At 34.1% G+C, this 25,729-nt stretch overlaps 1 protein-coding gene across 3 annotated transcripts in view; it reads left to right on the top strand.

Moving 5' to 3' along the window:
* MMUT (methylmalonyl-CoA mutase) overlaps window positions 1-24,534 on the top strand; it is a 33,220-nt gene extending 8,686 nt beyond the window's left edge. For all 3 annotated transcript variants that reach the window (XM_004044160.5, XM_055392068.2, XM_019029931.4), the window contains exons 5-13: window positions 1,152-1,323; window positions 3,178-3,426; window positions 5,960-6,071; window positions 7,102-7,217; window positions 10,137-10,252; window positions 12,928-13,059; window positions 14,540-14,687; window positions 19,287-19,454; window positions 23,048-24,534. In XM_004044160.5, the coding sequence (XP_004044208.2) occupies window positions 1,152-1,323; window positions 3,178-3,426; window positions 5,960-6,071; window positions 7,102-7,217; window positions 10,137-10,252; window positions 12,928-13,059; window positions 14,540-14,687; window positions 19,287-19,454; window positions 23,048-23,176 (1,342 nt within the window). In that variant the 3' untranslated portion in view covers window positions 23,177-24,534. The remainder of the gene's footprint in view (window positions 1-1,151; window positions 1,324-3,177; window positions 3,427-5,959; window positions 6,072-7,101; window positions 7,218-10,136; window positions 10,253-12,927; window positions 13,060-14,539; window positions 14,688-19,286; window positions 19,455-23,047) is intronic.
* Window positions 24,535-25,729: the final 1,195 nt, after the last annotated feature.

The following is a 25,729-nucleotide window of genomic DNA, read 5'->3' as shown; positions in this document are numbered from 1 at the left end:
TACCTGGCTAATTTTTAAGTTTTCTGGTAGAGATGGGGTTTCCCTGTGTTGCCCAGCTGGTATCAAACTCCTGGGCTCAAGCTATCCTCCTGCCTTGGCCTCCTAAAGTGCTGAGATTCTAGGCAGTAGCCTCTGTGCCCTTCCTTATTGTTACTTTTGAATGAACTAGTAAATAAAATATTGATAGATATTATACAAATAAAGAAATAAATTCTTTGGAATTTTCAGTAAGTTTTAAGAGTAAAAAGGGAACCTGAGATCAAAATATTTGAAAACTGCTGTGTTAAGAACTTCTTTCAAGGCTGGGTGTGGTAGCTCATGCCTGTAATCCCAGTGCTTCGGGTGACCGAGGCGGGCAGATCACATCAGGCCAGGAATTCAAGACCAGTCTGGCCAACATGGCAAAACCCAGTCTCTATTAAAAATACAAAAATTAGCTGGGCATGGTGGTGCTTGTCTGTAATTCCAGCTACTTGGGAGGGTGAGGCACAAGAATCGCTTGAACCTGGGAAGTGGAGGTTGCAGTGACCCGACATTGCTTCGTTGCACTCCAGCCTGTGCAATAGAAGAAGACTCTGTCTGAAAAAAAGAACTTCCAAAAATGTGTCAGAAGTAGATTTGCAAGCTTTGTGCCTTTAGAGACAGGCAAGTAACCTAAATGTTTAAATCAGCACAGAATATAAGATAAAAGGGAGAGATGAAGGGCACAAATTGGAGAAGTATATGCCTAGACCAGTGCACAATCATTCTTTTACAAAACACTTTTCTGGCTAAACAAAGCAAATTTGCTGTTTTATTTCATTCATAGGTGACTCCTGTCTTACATATTGAGTATTCCTAAAATATATATTTTTTAAATAAATTGAATCTTTATTTAATGAAGGGCATAGGAGGAGATTCTTTCATTAAGAAAACCAATTACAAAGTGAATAATTCTTACCTGAAACAAAATTTCTTCCATATGCATAAAACTGTAATTTTATGTTAGATTTAAAGTTACATAAATGTACGTGTACTGATCTTAATTCAAATTAAGTTGTTTGAAATTAAAATATAGACCTTGATTTTCTAGTGTGTGATACAATTAGTTTTATTTTCTGCTCTATATTGTTAAGTTTAATTAAATTCTGGACCTAACGTTACTATTTTAGGTTGTCTTTCTTCTGGGGAATTGGAATGAATTTCTATATGGAAATAGCAAAGATGAGAGCTGGTAGAAGACTCTGGGCTCACTTAATAGAGAAAATGTTTCAGCCTAAAAACTCAAAATCTCTTCTTCTAAGAGCACATTGTCAGACATCTGGATGGTCACTTACTGAGCAGGTATGTATATAATTTAAAATGTAGAATTTTAATAAAGTTATATATATTTTTTTCTGAGCAATGTGGCACAAGCAGGAAATAGATTTAAGAAGCTATCTGTTAATATTTGAAATAATAAATATTCTGAAGCATAATGTATACTTAGGTTTGCAATTATACATAATATAATAAATAAATAAATAAAAATTGTCTCCCTCTAGTGGTTAACAATATAAAATCACTTACATCCTAGCTTCCCTGTAGTGCTGAAACACTTGTAAAAGTAAACAAGGCCGGGCGAGGTGGCTCACATCAGTAATTCCAACATTTTGGGAGGCCGAGGCACCCAGCCTGGCCAACCTGGCAAAACCCTACCTCTACTAAAAATACAAAATTAGTTGGGCGTGGTGGTGCATGCCTATAATCCCAGCTACTTGGGAAGCTGAGGCAGGAGAATCACTTGAACCTGGGAGGCGGAGGTTGCAGTGAACCAAGATGACGCCACTGCACTCCAGCCTGGGCAACAAGAGCACAACTACGTCTCAAAAAAAAAAAAAAAAAAAAAAAAAGAAAACAGAATTTGATGATGAGAAAGAAGCAAAAGACATAAGTTAATATTCTCATATAATTGTAAGAGTTATAATTCTTAACATAAAACTGCCTATTTAAAATTAATTATATATACATACATATTTTATGTGTTAAAGTTATGTATTTAAGCAAGCATGCAAGCAGACTGTTTAAAGACTATTTTTACTTGGTAATTTAATTTGTTCTCTTAAAAATTGTATAGTTATGGCCTTGTTTTTATACATGTTCTCTTCACATATGAAATTATTTTGGTACATTTAAAAATAATTTATATGTGCAAAGTTACATTGCTTTTATACATTTAAATGTTGAATAATAACTATTATACTCTGTATGAAATAAAACTTCAGGTTCTTATAAATGGAGAAATAGACCTGGCACAGTGGCTTACGCCTGTAAATCCCAGCACTTTGGGAGCCAAGGCGGGCAGATCACAAGGTCAGGAGATCACGACCATCCTGGCTAACACGGTGAAACCCCGTCTCTACTAAAAATACAAAAAAATTAGCCGGGTGTGGTGGCAGGCGCCTATAGTCCCAGCTACTCAGGAGGCTGAGGCAAGAGAATGGAGTGTACCCGGGAGGCGGAGCTTACAGTGAGCCGAGATTGCGCCACTGCACTCCAGCCTGAGCAACAGAGCGAGACTTTGTCTCAAAATAAATAAGTAAATAAAATAAAAATAAATAAATACATGGAGAAATAAGAGATTTTTAGGGTTGGAAGGAACTTTAATAATCATTTTTATTTTAACCTGCTTATTTTTTCAGCTAAAGAAACTGAAGTTCAGAGAGATCCAATGACTTTCCCAAATCACAATTAGGCATACAATAAACTAGAACTCAAATTTCCGATATCTCAGTTCATTGTTCATCTATTTTATTAACATTTATTCAGTGCCTGTTTTGTACACATCATTGTGGTAGATACTGTGAGGTAGACAAAATAATCAGCAGAGAGTGAATTATGAAATGAAGGACTATATAATCTTAACTAGAAAAAGAATGCATTGTTGATATACTTATAGAAAAGTATTTAGGCAATATAAAAGTAAGCACAACAATATCTGATATTTCAGAGGATTATAAGAGGCACTAAACACTGACTCTGACTCTTCTAATTTTGGCTTCTAAACTAATTTGTCTGAATTTATTTGCTATTCTGAAGCTTAATATGGAAATTGACATAGAAAATATGTAACAGTTGCTGTTTAATCATGTTGCTGTTTATAGTTGCAATATCTATCACCTGTTTCTTTGAGTTTTTGTTTTTTATCAAATATTTTAGGATCCTTACAATAATATTGTCCGTACTGCAATAGAAGCAATGGCAGCAGTATTTGGAGGGACTCAGTCTTTGCACACAAATTCTTTTGATGAAGCTTTGGGTTTGCCAACTGTGAAAAGTGCTCGAATTGCCAGGAACACACAAATCATCATTCAAGAAGAATCTGGGATTCCCAAAGTGGCTGATCCTTGGGGAGGTTCTTACATGATGGAATGTCTCACAAATGATGTTTATGATGCTGCTTTAAAGGTAAGTTTTTCCACTTTGCAACTTTGTTTTCAGAATTTACAGATTTGTAAAGATTTATAGATTTTAAAACTTACAAGTCAAGATTTATAGATTTTAAATTTATAAATCAAATCACTTACAGATTTATATAATAATTTAAATGATGTTTGCAAAAAAAATTCAGATTTGATTTTATAGTTTTCAAAACAGTCCATTTAAAAATACATTTCTATTAAAGTATTTTATTAAAATAATTAAAAAGACAGCTAGTATTAAAAAGCTCATACAAAGAACAGCAGTTTTTGATCATCCACTTGTTTTTTCCTGCTTCCTGGAGTAAGATACATACTTCTTTGCTTATTTTTGTTTTTATCTGCGTAGTTTAAAATCACATGTATACTGTTTCGTCTAATTTTATCAACTGTAGACATTACACGTGAGACCTTAGACACTATCTATTGCTTTCCTAGTAGGATAGTTTAGATTTTGGCTGATTCATACCCCTACTTTTCCTCCTCCCTTACTACCAATATAATTATATCTCAATGTAATCTTTTCTGAATTCTTCTAATGTTCTCATTTGACTTAAATTGTTTTTTCTCTATTTCTGCTCACTATTGCTGTTCTTTGACTCCTCTTTGCCATTATAGTAGGAATATATTTTCATTTCTCCTCTGTTTAATTCTGAATCTTGAATCCCATGTCTATCTCTTGGTTATTTGGAAGTACATCTCATAGAAACCTGCTAAAAATGGTGCATGGGAGATAAATTATTTGAAACTTTTCCTGTTTGGGAATGTCTTTATTCTATTTTTATAATTGATTAATAGCCTGATTAAGCTTGACATTATTTCCATTCAGGAAATTCATAAGCAAGTTTATAAGCATTGATCTGTTTTTTATTCTAGATTTTTATTCTGGCTTTCAATATTTCTGATCAGAAATTTGATGCCATTCTCATTCAGGATCTTTCTTTCTGAAAGTATTGGGACCTCTTCTTTATTTTTTGTATTGATGTATAACTTGGTGTATTTTTTCCTACATGGTACTGAACCTTTATTGGGTCTTTTTCATCTCACCTTTTTTAAAAAAATATTTTTATAGCTCTAGGAAATTTTCTTGTATTATTTCTTTGACAGTATTTTTCTTGTCATTTTCATATGGTTTCTCTTTCTAGAACTCCTAGTCATAAGCTACGGACCTCCTTAAATAATATTCTGATGTGCTGATGTTCTTATCTTTTTTTTTTTTTTAAGACAAAGTCTTACTCTGTCACCAGGCTGGAGTGCAGTGGCGTGATCTCGGCTTACTGCAACTTTTGACTCCCTAGTTCAAGCGATTCTCCTGTCTCAGCCTCCCGAGTAGCTGGGATTACAGGCACACACCACCACACCCGGATAATTTTTGTATTTTTAATGGAGACGGGGGTTCACCGTGTTGGTCAGGCTGATCTCAAACTCCTGACCTCGTGATCCGCCCACCTCGGCCTCCCAAAGAGCTGGGATTACAGGCGTGAGCCACTGCTCCCTGCCTGTTCTTATCTTTTCTATAGTATATCTGTTTGCCTTTTTTTCTGTGTTCTTAAAGATTTGTCAACTTTATATTTCTACTTATTTTTACATTCATGTATTATATTTTTGATTCGTAGAGCTCATTTTTGTTTTCTAATTTCCCCCTTATAATTAATGTCATCTTCATTTGTTTCATTAGTACAGAATCCATTTATATTCCGAATTCATGATATTTTCTGAAGTTTTCTTTTGCATCCTGTATTGTCTCTGTTTTCTCTCTGTGCTTTTTGTTTTTAGTCTTTAGTCAGAGTACAGGCTTTTATTTCAGTAAGACATCTTACCCTTACTTCTCTCTGTATTTGGTATTTGATAGTTCATTGCGTCTCGAGTTCATTTTCTGTAGACAGTAAACTTTGGTTCTCCTGACAGAATGAGAGAGGGGTGGTCGCAGACTCTCAAATTGTCTTCTTCTTTTTAGCTTCTCATTTTACACTTACGTAGAATCCAATATAGATTCTTCTTTCTTGAATTCATCAGGGAAAAGCAGGTTGACCTTGATCCTTTCTGCTAAGTCATATATCATTCCACTGTCTGTTTTCTGCCTTCATATATGAAGCTATGATTGAAGGTTTAAATGTTTCCTGATTTCATTAAAGATGAGGTTACATTGTTTCTCTGCAGCTCAAATCAAAAGTAAATTGCATTTTAAAATATATTTTTCTTACAGACTTTATGTAGTTATGAAAACTTTATGTACCTAAAAATAAAGATTAGAGAATTGATGTTGCTTTAATTTTCTCCCAAGACTTAAGAGGTTTTGTGTTTTTTGGAATATACTTGTTAGTTGTCTTTTCAAGTAACTATAAACACACAAATTCTAATTAATGCCTTTGATGTTTATTTAATTCTGTTCTTATGAAACATCAACATTTAGCTTATAATTTTATTAATATTAGTAATTATATAACACTCATAACAAATTTATATAGTTTACACACATTTTTAGTATTCTCTTTTAGTTTTGTTAATGTTTTTCTTTTTAGCTCATTAATGAAATTGAAGAAATGGGTGGAATGGCCAAAGCTGTAGCTGAGGGAATACCTAAACTTCGAATTGAAGAATGTGCTGCCCGAAGACAAGCTAGAATAGATTCTGGTAAGATAGTGAGAAAGTTCATATATGAAATCCAGTAGTTAAAAAGAAATTCATTTCTGTTTGAAGATAACATGTATAGTTAATAAAACAAAAATAATGAAAAATGGAACTTGGGTAAATTTTTTCTCATATACTTTTATCTATCTATATATGTATTTTCGCATACATGGATGCACACAGGCAAGCATATGTACAAAGTGTGTGTGGATGTCTAACCATTGTATATATGTACATGTTTGTGGGTAGATGTCATTAACATTTTGAAGATGACACTGTTGATGATCACAGTGTTCTCTGCATTGGAGTATTCATTCATTCAATGAATACTTTTTTAGTTTATTTTGTTTGAGGCACTTGCTATGTCTGGGCATATAACTGTGAACAGGACAGACATGACCTCTATGACCTCTATGCACAAAAATCTTACATTCTAGTAAAAGAGAGGAAAATGAACAAGTAAATAAAGAATTATAGATCATGATAAGTGCTATGAAGGAAATATGAAGGAGTATAACCAGGGATAGGGGTTGTGGGAAGTTTTATATAAGGGTAATAATCTGGTAGTTTGAGGTAAAATATATTCTTTATCATGTAAGGAAGTATCTTTGTAATTTTAATTTACTAATAGATTATAGAAGGGTTCTTTTTTTGTTTAAAAGTGACTGGCTGAATTCAAAAAAATATTAGAAAAGCTACTGGGTATTCATTCTCTACCTTATAAATCTTAGATGGCAGCTTCTCTGATTGTTATTTTGAAGTGTTAAAAGATTTATTAGAAACCGTGGGAAAGTGTATATTAATAGTTTGGTAGAATAATGAAAGTCCTTCCTTACAGAGACTCTGACATATACCTCTACTTTCCTCTCACACCCCCTTCTCAGATTGGGATTTGCTGATCTATATTGAAGTTGCATTAAGAATTAAGAATACTACTTAAAGATATTAAATTTATAAGGAAAATACATCATAACCAGAGCATTACAATTAGGTAATTATTTGTGAATAAAATTTTTCTTTGGGAAATTACCAGGTTCTGAAGTAATTGTTGGAGTAAATAAGTACCAGTTGGAAAAAGAAGACGCTGTAGAAGTTCTGGCAATTGATAATACTTCAGTGCGAAACAGGCAGATTGAAAAACTTAAGAAGGTATTAATAGCTTGCTTTTTTGTTTTTTTAAGTATTTTCTGTGTTCTGGGCTCTGGCTAAGCTCTTAAACTGTCCTGCTTAAATTAATCCTTACAACAGCATGAGGTGTGTATTAATTTCCATCATTTCAAATGTAAGGGAACTAAAAATAAGGCATTGAGAAACTTGCTCAGGATAAATAATTAGACAACCAGGACTCAGTCTTAGTCTGTTGACACCAAAAACTTGTTTTAAACCATGATATCTACCTCTGTGAAACTTATAAGTTGTTATTAAAAACCACACTACAATAATAATACCTTCCATAATTTATAGATTAAAACCAAGGCTTAGATGATTATGTAACTTACTAAAAATTAAAAACAGAATAAAGTTTAGAGTTATTATTTGAACCCAGGGCTTCTTATTGTAATTTCTTTCACCAGAATGATGGCATCTGATACTACTTTGAAATAATTACTTGCTTTTTGATTTTTAAAATTCAACTATATTTGGTAGTGCTTTAGTAAGGTACAGTTTACAATAACCTTTATTTGTTTTGATTGAAACTAGAGTATCGTATTCCCTTCTTATTGTTAGTTTGTCACTGAGTTGATCCAGAGCATATGAAATACTGAAATAGATAAATCAAATTAATTGTCACTGTTGTAACCTATATATTTTTGTTGTATGAAGCTACTTTGGCCTCTTAATCTTTGGCATTTGTAAGTACTGCTTTTTCCAAGGTAGGAAGCTTAAACATTTAATGGTTTTTCTTTGTTTACTTTTCCTGAGATTGTTTAATGTATGGCTTTTTTTTTAGTTCAATCTATAAAAATCTAATAGTATTTATTTTTGGAAAACCCTTTCTTCTCTGTTATACTTTAGGTTATTAACTTTATATCTTCATAGCCTGAGGGATTTCATTTATCATAAATAATGATAAACCTTATTTTGGGCAACAGAGAGAAATTCATTAATGACAATATAGCAATAATAGTTAACATTTATTGAGCACTTACTGTGTACCCATACTGTACTAAATCCTTTTCTTGAATTGTTGTTTTTGTGTATTATTTTATTTAACAGGTAGTTACTATTTTTATTTCCATTTACAGATGAGGGAACTAATGATTGGAGAGTCTCATTTCGTTGCTCAAGTTTATAGTATAAGTGACAAAGCTGGGATTTGAATGCAGGCTTTTTGACTCTAGAGCCAGTTTAGGAGAAATGGATATTCTGATGTAACTTTTTCCTAGTTTTGAACTTTCTTAGGACCATGACCAAATTAAAGTTCTTCTATTATAAAAATTAATTTTCATAGCTAGAATCAGATATTTTTATAGCAAAATATATTTCTGCTGCAATACTCTGAGCTCTCTTTAGTGATGAACTCAAGTTTATATTTTCTTATGCTTTCCTTTTACCTATGGTTTTAACAATATTTTACCTGTGGTGGTAATTTTTAAAAAAATGTGAACTATCTCAACAGTAATTTTATATTAAATTATTTTTCTGTAACCCTCAGCCCTAATTAATTTTAGCATGTGTTTTCACTCCCTGAATTTTAGTAATCTGTTGTTGAGATAATTATAGCAAACTACCTAATCTAAGGATGACTAGTTTTCTAGTAAACCAGAAAAGGTGTACTTCTTAAGTCTTTGCTCAAATGTCAGCTTATCTAAGAAGCTTACAGTGATCCAATATCTACAATAGCACCCTACTACCTTGTGCCAAATCACTTCGTTATTTACTCGATTTACTTTATTTTTCTCTTAAATTGTATGTGTTTATTGTTTCTTTCTCCAATAAAAGATAAAGAAAAATGGGCATTTTTATGGAGAATTTGGAGTTTTTTCTTGCTCTAAATATAGTTGGACCTCCATATCTGTGGGTTCTACATCTATAGATTTAACCAATAATGAATTGAAGATATTTGAGAAAAAAAGAATGGATGTGTCTGTACTGAATATGTACAGACTTTTTTCTTGTTATTTCCTAAACCATACAGTATAACAACTATTTATATAGTATTTACATTGTATTAGGAATTATAAGTAATCTAGAGATGATTTAAAGTATACAAGAAAATGTACATAGGTTATATGCAAATACTACATCATTTTATATAAGGGCCTTGAACATCCCTGAATTTTGGTATCTGTGGATAGGGTGGGCAGTGGGTCATGAAACCAATCACTCACAGATACTGAGGGATGACTGTATAAATTTTCTGTACAACCTCTGCTTATATATGCTATATAATACTAGTGGCATCTTGAGCAGTATATTTTAGACTCTTTTACAGGTGGTACAATTTGTAAAAAAATGGATTTATGCAACTTTATTTTGACAAATTATTGGCAGAGCAGAGTTAGGACCCAGGGAAAACGTTTTTTACTGTGCTTTTCGTTGTATATCTTTTTCTTAGTCCCTCTTTCTCTCTTGAGATTATTTTTAAATAAAAGTATAGCAATATGCATATTATTATCAATACATTGTTATTTATCTAAAGGAAACTTAAAATATAACTAAAATATTCTCTAAGTTTTGATTTTTTTTCTTGTCGCTATTAATCTTTAGTGTTCCTTCAAAATACTTCATATGAAAGACCCACTTGTTTACAATGTCTTGGTACTTTAGAAAAGCCTAAGTAACATGTGCTACTTGGGAAGGTCAGCACTATTATTGCCCTTCATGTTTCTGATTTGTTAGGATTATACCAAATGTAATATTATTTTAGGAAATCCTGAGTGAATGAATGAATTGAATGAATAAAATTCCTAGGTTATATATTATTCTTTTCAATTTTTTCCTCTTACATTTGGAGTTAGGATTATGGAAAAAAATGCCATATGGTATGCATCAGCGTCTAATCTCTTGATCTCTGTTTTATTCTCTCTTCATGTAAATTGTCCCTTTCCTTGACTTTTTCCATAGATCAAATCCAGCAGAGATCAAGCTTTGGCTGAACGTTGTCTTGCTGCACTAACCAAATGTGCTGCTAGCGGAGATGGAAATATCCTGGCTCTTGCAGTGGATGCATCTCGGGCAAGGTAAAGATATATAAGTTTGGAGGTTTCCAAAGACTAAAAGTTGACCAGTTTAGCTTTTCAGAGTATACTTAAATAAAAGGTTGATCCCGTAAACCAAGTGAGCCCAAAAGAAAATAATGGCATCCATAATAAATTTAATTCTTATCATTTTAAAATTTCTGTATTTAAAACATTCATATGTTTTGAGTGAACTGTATTAATAATTGTGTATTTTACTGTGGCTGAGGAATTTTGAAACTATTGAAATGAATCCATTTCACTGATTCGCAGGTTGAAATGTGTTGGACTCTCAAGTATATCACCAGGTTTATGCCTATTACCTTGGTATTTTACCAGTTAAAATGGCTGTGGGGTGGGGAGGGGAACATTAATCTGAGAATTTACAGGAAAAACTTGTCATCCCATTGCTTTTGAATTAGTTTTAACCATGAAGCAACCGGAAGAGCAACCAACTTCCCCACACCCCCTTCCCAGTCCTTCTTCCCTTGTTATTAGAGCCATGTGTTCCTTTAGGAGTAGAATACTTATTAATTGTTACTAGTCTTTTATCTCCTGTTGACATTTTGGTCTACTGCATTTGATTTTCTACTGTAATATAATTGCTCTTACTAAGTTCACTAGAGACCTCCTCTTTGTCTGATATTGTGGATAATTTTTAGTCCTTATCTTGAATTCTCTACAGTATTTAACATTATTGACCACCTCTTCCTTCTTGAAACGTTTTGCCTTTGTAACCCTTAACATGCTCCTTTGTCTCCTAACTTTTGTCATCCTGCATTTAAAAAAGGCTGAGTGAAAAACAGAATCTAATCTCATGTTACATCTGCTTCTGTGTTCCCATAAACACGATATTTGGCAAGGTAAAGTTTTTTGTACTTGCTACCTAATAGGATTTTTGTGAGAAGACAGTAAGTCATTAAAAATAGTTCCTGGAACAGAATATGGCACTTAATGTGTTAATTTTTATTATTTTTCTATTTGTTGTTATTTAAAAATTATCTCATTATATGTATCAATATATAAATAAATTTGTTATATTAAGAACCAGAAGGAGTCTAAAATATTACCCTTCTTGCAAGCTAACAAGTTATCCTGTATAGTGGGATGTTGGTTGATGATATGAGATCCCTGGATCAGAACCTAATGACAGTTTGTTACTACCATACTAATAGCCATAACATCAGCAGGTTTTGGGCTAGTTCCTTTGATGCCCAATTGATGTGAGTGATGTGAAAAGGACTGCTAGATGATACCTCATGTACAGTGCATTGGGTTACATTCAAGGAGAGGAAGCCTGAGCTTAGGGATTCGGAATCTTTTGTAATGGGTAATAAGCATGGCCTCCGTTGTTCTAGAGGAAGACATTATTATATTGGACAGAAAGCATACCTACTCTTTGCTCTGGAGGTAGCCAATATTTCTGTCTTCTAAGGCGATTCACTATACAGACATCTTTGAAAAGATAGTCCAGAATAAAAAGCTGTCAGTGCTTTGCTCCACAGGATGTGCAGAAAAGCAAGTGACCCATGGAAAATTTTCTCCCAATATATGGCAGTATCATTAAATGATTACTTTTGCTTTTAAGTGTTTATTTCTTAATATAATGAAGTTTTAAAAAAAATGTTGCTTTAACTGGTTAAGGTATAGTATAACTAGTATGTGCTGTTTTTTTCTACTACTAATTTCATTAAAAAAAATTAGATGACTTTTATTAAAGTCCTTTGATGGTTGCCCATTCCTTTTAGATTAAAACCTAATCTTCCGATAGTCTGCAAGATGTGCTAGATGTGACTCTTGCCCATCTCTCTGACCTCATCTTATACCACTTTCCTCACTATGCCGTGTTCCTAATGCCCTTCTTTCTATTTTTAGAACATAGAACATATTTTCCTACATCTCAGAGCCTTTGCTTTTAGTGCTTCCTTTTTCAAACACTCTTACTGTTTTATGTTCCCTTGGGATCCCCCTTTTTATAATTTATATCTTAGTTCAAAAGTCATATCTTCACATCTTCAATAACTTTAAAATGGTTCTTCCAGACACCCCATTCCATCTTTGCGTGGTTTAAGTGTCTTTGTAGTACTTATTACCCTATGAAATTGTCTTACTAGTTTATTTATTTAGTTGTTTATCATCTGCATCCTCTGACTAGATGTTACAGATGTTAATGTCTATAAGAACAAGTACTTTTTCTTTGGTCTCATTTATTACTGTATTGCTATAGTAGATATAGAGATATAGTAATATCTGGCACACATTAGGCACACAGCTAATGTTGGATGAGTTAGTGAACAAATGGATGGAATATGCTAAAAGATTTACTTCTTATCAAAAAATATTTATGGGAGTGTTGCTGTTTATCCATTTGTGTTAAGTGGTGAATTATTCAGCAACCTTCAGGTACTTGTCTATATATATAATTATTAGGTCATTCAGTCATTTCTTGGTTGACAAATGTTGAAAAGAGAATTGGATGCATAAAGGCATCCAGAATAAATTTTTCTTAAGTATTTTCAGAAGAGATGCTTTCATAATGCATTAAAAACATTCTTATTTTACATTTTTACAGTCGTTTACTTATGTAATAAAATGTTTAATTATATTGAATATTATGGTAAACAGATATCTTTATCACAAAATAATGAAGTTAATGGAACCACCATTTCATGTTGCAGATGTACAGTGGGAGAAATCACAGATGCCCTGAAAAAGGTATTTGGTGAACATAAAGCGAATGATCGAATGGTGAGTGGAGCATATCGCCAGGAATTTGGAGAAAGTAAAGAGATAACATCTGCTATCAAGAGGTAATATGTAAGGTTTCTTAGGCCAGAATTTCATCTTTTCTGTTAACACAATCCCTTGAATCTACTGGGAGCTTAATTTCCTTACATACAACTGAGAAAATTTTTGAATTTTATAATAATAAATAGTAAATTAAATATTAATTATTTAGACTATATATAGACTATATAATATATAATTTATTCATTACATATAATATATAATTAGAAATATACATGATACATATTATATATCTATACTATCATTTTAATATGTACATGATAATATTTAATAATAAATATCAAATGTTGAAACTAATATTAGTTTTCATATAATTAATACCATTTTGAACTTTCACCATAGTCCCCTTCAGGAATTTCTCATGTCAAACAGATGTTTAGCTAACAATAATATTGCTTCATATCCTCCAGGTATTTATATTTCAATCTGCTTACTATGGTAGAGTTTCATATTTTTTGAAGTTGTTTACATTTTTCATTGCTTGAATAATTATAAAATCTTAATTTTCGTAATTGAAAGTAAACATTTAGTTGGCATCTATGCATACATTGCAATCAGTATTTATTGAACTGATAATAACTTACATTTATTTCCACAGCATGACTTGGAAATATATATTAATGTGATCATATTTCTCAAGTGTAAAAACTAGCTTTTTGATAATTGGTCTTTCCAACCTCTGTAACAAGCTTCCAATTAAAAACTGAATTTCCATACTTGTACACTAGATAAATATCAAAACAGCCAAGGTGAAAGTCATCAAAATGGAACTTTTTTCTTTTAACAAAGATAAGTGCTTTTTTGTGTTGGAAGTAAATTTGTCAGTGGAGCAAGCAAGCATTTTGATTTATATAGCATGATAAGAAACCATATTGCTGTTACCTTGGGAGAGTTCACACTTATGAAGGGTAGATGAGATATGGACAATTCAAAGCAGCCAGTCTATCACATATATGTATAAATGACTGTGAAGTCACTTTTTAGTTTATATTTAAATCTTTCTGCATGTTGTACTCTGTACCCTGGCTCACGAAGGTGGGAGGTTGTCATTTTTTGTCTTAGTTCACCGTGATGTTCTCAATGTTATGTGCTTACAGTCTGTGCCATCTTTCAGACTTTCCTCTAAGGGGGAGATGGCTTTAATGGAGCTCTCAATGTAAAATAGATGTATTAACAAAATATGGATGAGAGTAGGGAGATCATCACAAAGAATAGCTAATGGATGCTGGGCTTAATACCTAGGTGATGGGGTGACCTATGCAGCTGTTTACCATGGCACGTGTTTAACTATGTAACAAACCTGCACATTAACCCCTGAATGTAAAATAACAATTGGAAAAAAAAAAAAAACCCAAAATACAAGTAAACAAATTAGGTGTTTTTAAATAAACTTGAAAGATTTGCTGTGAATAAATTAGTTTTTATATCTTACCTTTGGAAAATTAATATCTAACTACTGATATATTTGTAAATGTTTTTCAGGGTTCATAAATTCATGGAACGTGAAGGTCGCAGACCTCGTCTTCTTGTAGCAAAAATGGGACAAGATGGCCATGACAGAGGAGCAAAAGTTATTGCTACAGGATTTGCTGATCTTGGTTTTGATGTGGACATAGGCCCTCTTTTCCAGGTACTAAAAACTGTTGGGGGGAATTTCAAAAGTATTTACTAGTCACTTACATTTAGAAAATGTAGTAAAATGATGACAGACATTGAGCAAATTAATACATCTCCTGGTAACTGGTATGTAGCCACTGACTTGGCAAATGCCTTTCTCTCCATTCCTGCCCATAAGGCCCACCAGAAACAATTTGCCTTCAGCTGGCAAGGCCAGCAATATACCTTTACTGTCCTGCTGCAGGGGTTTATTAACTCTCTGGCTTTGTCATAATCTTATTCAGAGAGAACTTGATCACTTTTCACTTCGGCAAGATATCACACTGGTCCATTAATTGATGACATTATGCTGATTAAATCCAGTGCGCAAGAAGTAGAAAACAAACTGGACTTATTGGTGAGACATTTGCATGCCAGAGGATGGGAAATAAATCTGACTAAAATTCAGGGACCTTCTCCCTCAGTAAGGGGTCCAGTGGTGTGGGACTTGTTGAGATATTCCTTCTAAGGATAATCTTAGAAGGATAAATTAATGAATTTGTCTCCTACTAAAACCAAGAAAGAGGAACAATGCCTAGTGGGCCTATTTGGATTTTTGGAAGCAACACGTTCCTCATTTGGAATGTGTTACTCTGTGTTACTCTGGCCTATTTATCGAGTGACCCGAAAGACTGCCAGTTTTGAGTGGGGTCCAGAATAGGAGAAGGCTCTGCAACAGGTCCAGGCTGCTGTGCAAGCTGCTCTGCCACTTGGGCCGTATGACCCAGCAGATCCAATGGTGCTTGAGGTGTCAGTGGCAGATAGCAATGACGTTTGGAGCCTTTGGCAGGCCCCCATAGGTGAGTCACAGCAGAGGCCTCTAGGATTTTGGAGGAAAGCCCTGCCGTCTTCTGCAGATAACTACTCTCCTTTTGAGAGACAGCTCTTAGCCCGTTACTGGGCTTTGGTGGAAACTGAATGTTTGACTGTGGGTCATCAAGTCACCATGCGACCAGAACTGCCTATCATGAACTGGGTGCTTTCTGACCCATCTAACTATAAAGTGGGTCTTGCCCAGCAGCATTCCATCATCAAATGGAAGTGGTATATATGTGGTCCAGCTTGAGCAGGTCCTGAAGGCACAAGTAAGTTACATGAGAAAGTAGCTCAAATGCCCACGGTCTCCACTCCTGCCACCCTGCCTTCTCTCCCTCAGCCTTTATATATATATATATATATATATATATATATATATATGTAAGGGGGAGTTTATTAAGTGTTAACTCACATGATCACAAGGTCCCACAATAGGTCTTCTGCAGGCTGAGGAGCAAGGACAGCCAGTCTGAGTTCCCAAACTGAAGTATTTGGAGTCCAATGTTCAAGGGCAGGAAGCATCCACCACGGGAGAAAGATGTAGGCTTGGAGGTTAGGTCAGTCTCTCTATTCACATTTTTTTGCCTGCTTATATTCTAGCCACGCCTGGCAGCTGATTAGATGGTGCCCACCCAGATTAAGGGTGGGTCTAGCCCTTTCCTAGCCCACTGATTCAAATGTTAATCTCCTTTGACATCACCCTCATAGACACACTCAGGGTCAATACTTTGTATCCTTCAACCAAGTTGACACTGAGTATTAACCATAACACATATAGTCCAATTAATTATGATAGAAATAAAAATAAAATATAATTAATCTTTCAGACTTTTAAAAGTGTCAATTCAGAACTAAAACTGATTATGCCTCTGGAACTATGAAGATTACTTTCAAAGATCTTATTGTACTCTTTATTGAGATTTGACTAATATTTTGTGGGAAAGATAGCCCACATGGGATTGGTGAAAAGTGTTTTGAAAAAGAAATCAAATAGCAATATAAACTCAATTCATAAGTAAGGTTATTTTCATTTATTTTTGTTGTTGTTTTTTTAACTCTCTACTAATATGTTACTTAGTCACAGAATATTAGACTTAGACAGGAAAATAGTTTGCAGGAGATAAATTACACTGACATTTTCCATAGAATGATAATACAAAAAAATTTGACTAGAAAGTACATTGTAATAATTTTATATGAAAAGCCTTCTCTACTACATATGTATTGATCATCTACCAGATGCTAGGCTCTGAGTTGAGTAGGATACAATTTTGTCCTCAAGGAGGTTACAATCTCCTAACAAAGAGAGATTTACTTACTTGTAATTACATCGTATGAAATTTACTATTTCGTACATAGTATGAAAATTACTATAACTAAATTACTATAACTTTATACTATACTATAACTATAGTATAAAATTACTATAACTAAAATATGGACAAGGAGGGCACCTCACTTGTTACAAGAAACCCAGAAACTTATATTTGTTGATCCTTAAAACTTATGTTTGTTTCAGAAGCACAGTGCCATTCACTTTCTAGTAAAATCACTCTCTGAAGTGGATGGAGGAGAGCTGCAACTAGATGCAAGGAGTACGGTGAAGAAAAACAATGAGAAACAATGAAGACCTTAACTAGGGCAATGTCAGGATCTCAAGAGAAACCAAATCTCAGCTAGGATTTTGAAGAAAATTTAATGGAGGGACTGCTTACAGATATGTAGGCAGGATTGATAGAACCACTAAGGAATAATGAGGCCTCCAGGAATTAAATTTTTAAGAATTTCAAAAGCCAGTTGTTTTTCATGGTGTGAAACGGTGTCTCATTTGTTTAAGTTCCTTGTAGATTCTAGAGATTAGACCTTTTACTATTGCCTAAAACCAAAGGTGATAAGTACTAAAAACTTATCACTCCCTATACTTATATATTTTATTATCTGCTTTTTAGGTTATTTCCATCTATTTTATCTATATGGTAGTGATACTGTATAATTGTGTGGCTATTGTGCATCTTTTTTTCTGCTTTGCATTTAGTAATGTCATGTTAATAGGGTGAAATTGGCTATGGTTGGAATATTCACAACATAAAAATCAGCAAACACTAAAAATTAGGGATTGAGTTATTGTTTTCAGAAAATTTGATGAAAAATGTAAATAATCAGAACAAAGTTCTCTGAGGGAAATAATGTAACAATGAATATTAAATTTAAAAGTTTCTGATATCTGTAGGCATTACATTAGGAAGACCCCCAACATTTGAGGAAACATTCTTTTAGTATTCAAAAAAATATTATTTTTTGTTTGTTTTTTTAACTTTTATTTTAAGTTCAGGGGTACATGTGTAGGTTTGTTATATAGGTAAACTTGTGTTGTTAAGCCTAGTACCCATTAGTTATTTTTCCGACCTCCCTCCTCCTGCTCCTCTACCCTCTGATAGGCCCCAGTGTGTGTTGTTTCCCTCTTTGCCTTCTTTGTGTCCATGTGTTCTCATAATTTAGCTCCCACTTATAAGAAAGAACATGTGGTATTTGGTTTTCTGTTCCTGTATTAGTTTGCTAAGGGTAATGGCTTCCAGCTTCATCCATGTTCCTGCAAAGGACACGATCTCACTTTTTTTTCTGGCTGCATAGTATTCTTTAGTGTGTATGTATCACATTTTCTTTATCCAGTCTATCATTGATGGGCATTTAGGTTGATTCCATGTCTTTGCTGTGGTGAATAGTGCTACAATGAACATACATGTGAATCTGTATTTTTTTTTTTTTTTTTTGAAACAGAATCTCGCTCTTTCATCCATGCTGGAGTGCAGTGGTATGATCTTGGCTCACTACAACCTCCACCTCCTGGGTTCAAGTGAGTCTTCTGCCTCAGCCATATGAGTATCTGGTACTACAGGCACGTGCCACCATACCTGGCCAATTTTTGTATTTTTAGTAGAGATGGGTTTCACCATGTTGGCCAGGCTGGTCTTGAACTCATGACCTCAAGTGATCCACCCGCCTCTGCCTCCAAAAGTGCTAGAATTACAGGCGTGAACCACCGCGCCCAGCTGCAAGCGTGTGTTTTTATAATAGAAAGATTTCTATTCATTTGGGTATATGTACGGTAATGGGATTGCTGGGTTGGGAGGTATTTCTGTTTTGAGGTCTGTGCGGAATCACCACACTGTCGTCTACAATGTTTGAACTAATTTATACTCTCACCAACAGTGTATAAACGTTCCGTTTTCTCCACAACCTTGCTAGCATCTGTTATTTTTTGACTTTTTAATAATAGCCATTCTGACTGGTGTGAAATGGTGTCTCATTGGGGTTTTTATTTGCATTTCTCTAACAATCAGTGATTTGGAGCTTTTTAAAAATACGATTGTTGGCCACATGTATGTCTTTTTTGGAAAGTGTCTGTTCATGTCTTTTGCCTGCTTTTTAATGTTTTTTTTTTTTTTTGTAAATTTGTTTTTTTATAGATGCAGGTATTAGACCTTTGTCAGATTCACAGTTTGCAAAAATTTTCTCCCATTCTGTAGGTTATCTGTTTACTCTGTTGATAGTATCCTTTTCAGTACAGATGCTTTTTAGTTTAATTATATCTCATTTGTCAATTTTTGCTTTTGTTGTAATTGCTTTTGGTATCTTCATCATGAAGTCTTTGCCCATTAGTATGTTCTGAATGGTATTGTCTAGATTGTCTTCCAGGGTTTTTATAGTCATTATCTAGTAATAAACAATGATTTATCTTTACTTTCTGACTGTTTAGACTCCTCGTGAAGTGGCCCAGCAGGCTGTGGATGCAGATGTGCATGCTGTGGGCGTAAGCACCCTCGCTGCTGGTCATAAAACCCTAGTTCCTGAACTCATCAAAGAACTTAACTCCCTTGGACGGCCAGATATTCTTGTCATGTGTGGAGGGGTGATACCACCTCAGGTATTTTTCATCTCTATTTTTCTAGTACTGTGATGGGAATCTTGAGTAATGATAGCTTATTTGTGGTTCTAAAGATAAACTTGTAGATTTAGGAACATATTATTTCCTGGTGATTTCACTAAATAAATTCTACAAGGTCTAAAAGTGGACAGTGTTGTTTTGCATTCAAGTTATATTGCAATTTATTATGTATAATTTAACACTTTACAAAGCTTCAATGAGAGAACTACCTCCTTGCAAACCAGTAACCTATGCTAGATGTTTACCTTCATTCTCAATAAACAGTTATGGAGAAGGAACAGGATAAAAGTAATAAAACTCGTAAGTGGAGTAGAGAACAGTGGTAGTAAATACACAGTGAATATATCAAAACCTAGCCAGAGATATAGTGAGTACTCCTTGTCCTGGGGGGTGAAATGAGTCCTTTAGTTTGCTTGCTTCTATTTAGAAGGAGCTACCTTGTGCTTTTCCTCCAGGATGGTCCCATCCCTAAATGTTATCTTACCTCAGAGCTATATCATTTACATGGTCCTATAAAACCCTTTATTATTTAAGCTAATCTGATTAGGGCATGGTATTTCGGGAGCCAAAAATATCCTATTGCAGACATAAACGGAATCAGCTTGTCTTGAAAATTATAGGCTGATTGGGGAGGAGGTGAATACATGAACAAAACTGCGAGTCCTCTTAGGAGAGGAGAAACAGATGTTACCTACAATGATATCAGTTAATTTATTAATGAGGTAGGGAGACACCTTCCACATATGACATTACTGGCCAGTTAAAATAGTTATTTAAGATACAAATAGGTTCTGTTTCCAATCCAGTTCTCAATTATATCAAGATTTTCTTTTTTACTGAGAATGGAAAAAATGTCAAGTTAGAAGAACTGTATATGAAGCTGTCGTAAGTAAATGACTCATAGATGCTAGCTGCAAAGGCCCCATCACGATAGCAGGAATCCATCAGTAAAATGTGACCTTGTTTCCAGCTCTACAGTTTTTTTTTCCTCCATTAATACTCAGAATATAGAATAGGACATTCATATACTACTTGTGAAAGGAGAAAATTCATATGAATAAAGTTGTGAGATTCGTAATAAAGTGGGGCTACTGAACAAACTACATATTTATTTTCTTTCCAACAACGCATTATTTAATGTGATATAATCAACACAAAATTCTTTTTGTTAATATGCTTGCCTATTATATTCATAAAATAGGTCATTATTTGAGAAAATAAAGGGTAGTTATTCTTTATTGCAGTCTGTCTACAGAACGCTTCTATCAGCGTTGCAGTTTTAGAGTCTGTGATACCTAGGCATGATATTAAAATGTAAGGACCAAAATAATTAGCCAGTAGAAAACATTGGAATTGGAATTCATGTTGAGAAAAAAAAAATGCCTGTTATATAAGTGAGCTGACATTTTCAAGAATTATATTTCAAATAAGTTGTATTAATTCTCTGGATATTTAAATTACTTAGAACATCTTTAGGTGTTTGCCATGTGATTTTTCCCATGAATTTAACAACTAAGGATAAGGACCATTTTCTGTGTTATACTTTTGTGTGAATATGGGTATTATATAATTATAGCAGTTAACACCCTTGTATTTTCTCACTATTTGTTTGCAGTGAATATGTAAAATGTTGCTATTATTCAATTAAAGGTCACTTAGTTTTAAATTAGAAGGCACTAATATCTAGTGGCTAATCAAACAGATACAGCTTCTGCCATGTGGAGCTTAACAGTTTCTGCAGTCTGATTAAATGAATAAATGCGGTCTTTCCTCATCAGTATGTTACTACGATCAGCATTTTCTCACTCTCTTAGCAGCAGTCGCCTCCAAGTTTTTTCAGCAAGTTGAGTAGACTCACAATGCCTGCTTCCATCATGAAGCAGGCACTGTGCTATCCCTGGCCCAGCTAAGTGGAGGACATTCAAACATATATTTTTATTTGGAAATAATTTCAAACTAACAGATAAGTTGCAAAAATAAAAATAGTACAAAAAATATCTGTATACAACCCCCTCACAAAGGTATATTTTACAAGGCTTATGTAAGAAAGAGTTAGATAAGTCACATACCCTTTTTTCAGTTGCAACATCTTGCAGTTCTCTTCCAGCTGAATCCTCCATTCTAAATCCATAACTCAGATGTCAGGACAAATGGTACACGGGATTTTTAGGAAGGAGAGAAGTACAAGACCTATTAATCTGACATCTCCAATTTACAGATGATTATTATTACATGTTTCATTCAGTTCCCTTATGAGCTCTTAAACTCTGTATCATCTGCTCAAGAACAATGACATGTTTTGAGCACTTTTATGTGTCAAGTACTGGGGAAACAGATTGGACATGATCTCTACTCTCAGAATTTCACAGACTAGAAAGAGACAAGTTCAATGAGATGTGTTAAGTTCTGTTGCAATATTATAGTATTATAAGAATATTACAAGTATATAATAGAGACAGAAAAGTAGTAGTTGGGGAGTAATCAGCATGACCATATAATTTATCACTTGAGAATAGAAATGGGTGCTCTTAAAAAGGGTGCTGCAACAATAAACAAAAATCAGACTGTCCTGTCATATATGATCACCCTACTGGATAATGATCAGGTTCTTGTAGCACATCCTAACCTCAATCGATATTGCAGCTACAAATGTTCAGATGTTATAACAGTCTAAATCCTGCAGTATTATTTGTGCCCTTGATATCTTTTCCCTCATACTTTGACTGTTAAAATAAACTAAAAAGGCCAGGCACGGTGGCTCATGCCTGTAATCCCAGCACTTTGGGAGGCCGAGGTGGGCGGATCACAAGGTCAGGAGATTGAGACCATCCTGGCTAACGTGGTGAAACCCCGTGTCTACTAAAAATATAAGAAATTAGCCGGGCATGGTGGCGGGCGCCTGTAGTCCCAGCTACTCGGGAGGCTGAGGCAGGAGAATGGCGTGAACTCGGGAGGCAGAGCTTGCAGTGAGCCGAGATAGCGCCACTGCACTCCAGCCTGGGCAACAGAGCGAGACTCCATCTCAAAAATAAATAAGTAAATAAAACAAATAAATAAACTAAAAAAACAGCAACAGCAACAGAGAATGAAAAAAAAAGGGCTTATTTTCATTTATAGAAAATCTATCAGTTGTCCAAATTCAAAGTGCCATCATTCACTAACTGCAGACAAAATACCTAGGAGAAAATAGTTTTTTAAGCTCAAACTTATCATATCATACTAAATTTAACACACATAATGACAACTAGTGAAAATTTAGGTGAGAGAAAATTATGGCTTAAGGCTCAGAAGTTCTCAGTCAGGATATTCAGCTTCCTACCACAAGCAACACATAGAGGCATTTAGAAAATGGGCGGAGTGTTTTGTTTTTTAAATAACTTGGGCTGGGAGGCTGGTGCTGATGGCTATTAGTAGCACTCCCAATCAAGGAAGAATTTTTTAGCCCCAAATGCCAGTAGTATACCAGTTGAGAAGGTTTTGGGCAATTGAGTGACAAAGAAGAAAGGATAGGGTTTTATTTCTGTGAAAATGGAAATAGTGGCTCTTATTAATTAAACACATTCTTTCAACAGGATTATGAATTTCTGTTTGAAGTTGGTGTTTCCAATGTATTTGGTCCTGGGACTCGAATTCCAAAGGCTGCCATTCAGGTGCTTGATGATATTGAGAAGTGTTTGGAAAAGAAGCAGCAATCTGTATAATATCCTCTTTTTGTTTTAGCTTTTGTCTAAAATATTATTTTAGTTATGATCAAAGAAGAGAGTAAAGCTATGTCTTCAATTTAATTTCAATACCTGATTTGTACTTTCCTTGAAAGCTTTACTTTAAAATACCTTACTTATAGGCCTGGTGTCATGCTATAAGTATGTACATACAGTTTCACTTCAAAAATTAAAAAAAATCCCTAAAAACTCTCTATAACAATACTTTATCAAGAACTCTGGACAATGGTATTATTTTTAAAAATCATGGTGATGTATTTATTAGAATGTTTCTTATAAATCTGTTTACTTTTTATATTAAGAATTAAACTGTACCTAAAAAAACTCTGACTATTCCCATTTGTCAGTTTAGCATTACATTGTCTTGAGCGCCAGAAAATAAAATCCATATATTAATAAAACCCTATCTTGAAAAACTAGTGGAGTGTATTTACGTGGCAAAAGAGATTTTGGGAGGAGTCCTCAGCCAAATTCTACCAGAATCACCTTAATAAAAGAAGTATTAAAATCAAGCACAGCAGGTTGGAGTATGGGGAATTTGACAGTATATTTCTTCAAGTCTGAGTTTACTTTCTTCCTGATCATGGCCATCTGACCTTGTTATTTCTGGGCTTGGCTCAAGACCAAGGAGAGTGGATGTTTATGAACATTCCTTTAAATAAAAGTGCTTAGGTTGTAGTTATGGCTTTGTCTAGAATGGTGATGTCAACTGTGAGTGTAGGTCTATGATATAGAAAGAATTCAACTTTCCAGATCTAGAAAGATGCTACCTTGCATAGATTTGCTCCTTAAACATAGATTGCAAAAATAAAAATATCACAGAGAACACCTGTACTTTGCTTACTGAAAGATTTGCTCACTAAAGAAGGAAAGTTGCCATTTACCTGTTTAACAAATCTGCACATCCTGCACATGTTCCCCAGAATGTAAAATAAATAAAATTTAAATAAAAAAGGAAAGTTGTCCTTTATTGTTAACATGATCCATTACATGAATATAACATAAATAATTATCTTTTTAAATAAATTTCTATTGTATTAGATGAGAGAGCAGTCTTTTGGAAAGTATTATAGATACATTACTGTAGAATTTACAAACTCATTGTAATACAATATATTTAATTTTCAGAATATGATTCTCTGAATGGTATTGTCATGATTATTGTTCCCATTTTCAGATGAACACTGACTTCAAGTCCAATGATATATTCACTATGCCATTTTATTGACTTTTCCTTGTAAAGCAATGCACACTAATTTAGTAAGTATTTGGTTTCTGTGATGTGTTCAGTTGCGTGCTGGGTGACATGTGAAATAAACTCATCCTTGAGGAATTTACAGCTCTTGACAGTATCTTTTGAGTAGACTACTTTGGGAGGAAGAATAGCAGCCACTTGCTACCAAATTTCACATCCATTGTGTGTGTGTGTGTGTGTGTTTGTGTGTGTGTGTTTACCCGAAGTCAGAAGTACTGGCTCCAATAACCTTACTATTGAAAACCTATTTTCTGAAATATCCAGTGGCATAACTCATAGAAATGAAATCTGGCCTGACTCTAAGATTAAATTTTCTCATTATTATTAAATCGAGAAAGTGTTAAAACTTAAACACTTTAGTGTTATTTAGATTCCAAAAGATTCCAAAAGAAATTTCATCTGACTTTTATTACTATCCTTATTTTTGGATGAAAACTTGTATGCCCAACAATGAGCTGACTTTTGGAAATGATCAGGAAAATAACCAAGTATATTAAAAAAGTGGATAGATATTTTATACAGATAAGCTATCCCATATTCACCAAATAGTACAAGAAAATAATTAATGGATCAGGAAGACAACTACTTTCCTCATTTCCTTTCATCGAAAACATCTGATTCAAAATAGAAGATTCCAGCACAACCAAAACATACTGCACAAAGCAATTTAACTTATATGTGTTGTTTCACAGGTGAGCACTTCATCAATCTAATAGTGCCCAATCTTAGTTACAGCTATTTCATCTTTGATAAGATTATATTTATGATGCATGATGCCAGTGAGGCAACTGACAGAGATAGGAAGAAGATTTTGCGTTCATAGCCAGTGTGATCTAGATACCTTTGCTTTGTTTATAGGCTAATGAAGAATCAAGAGTTCATCTGTGAGAAACACATCACATACACATATCCACACCTGAACTGAAGAAATAGGGAACTCAGGCATTAACTAACTTAAACTCTTACCAATCAGGGTTCAGAGAAGAAGAATCAGTAGGAGAAATGTGTGTGAGTGTGTGTGTGTGTGTGTGTGCGTGTGTGTGTATGTGTGTGTGTGTTTATGAGCCGGCTGGAACCCCACAGGCATAAGCTGAAGCTTGTTTTCTTCAGGGAACCAGTCAGGAAGGAAGATAATAGACGGAAGGGAGAGCAATTGTTGATTCAATGACTGGAGTCTGGGCTCAGGAAAGGTTCAAACCCTTTTTATTATTTTTATTTTGTATTTTTTAATTATACTTTAAGTTCTGGGATGCATGTGCAGAACATGCAGGTTTGTT

The sequence above is a fragment of the Gorilla gorilla genome, chromosome 5 (genome assembly GCF_029281585.2).
Source record: "Gorilla gorilla gorilla isolate KB3781 chromosome 5, NHGRI_mGorGor1-v2.1_pri, whole genome shotgun sequence".
NCBI classification, from domain to species: domain Eukaryota; kingdom Metazoa; phylum Chordata; class Mammalia; order Primates; family Hominidae; genus Gorilla; species Gorilla gorilla.
Note: the sequence above shows the minus strand (reverse complement) of the source record. Positions and strands in the feature narration are given on the sequence as shown.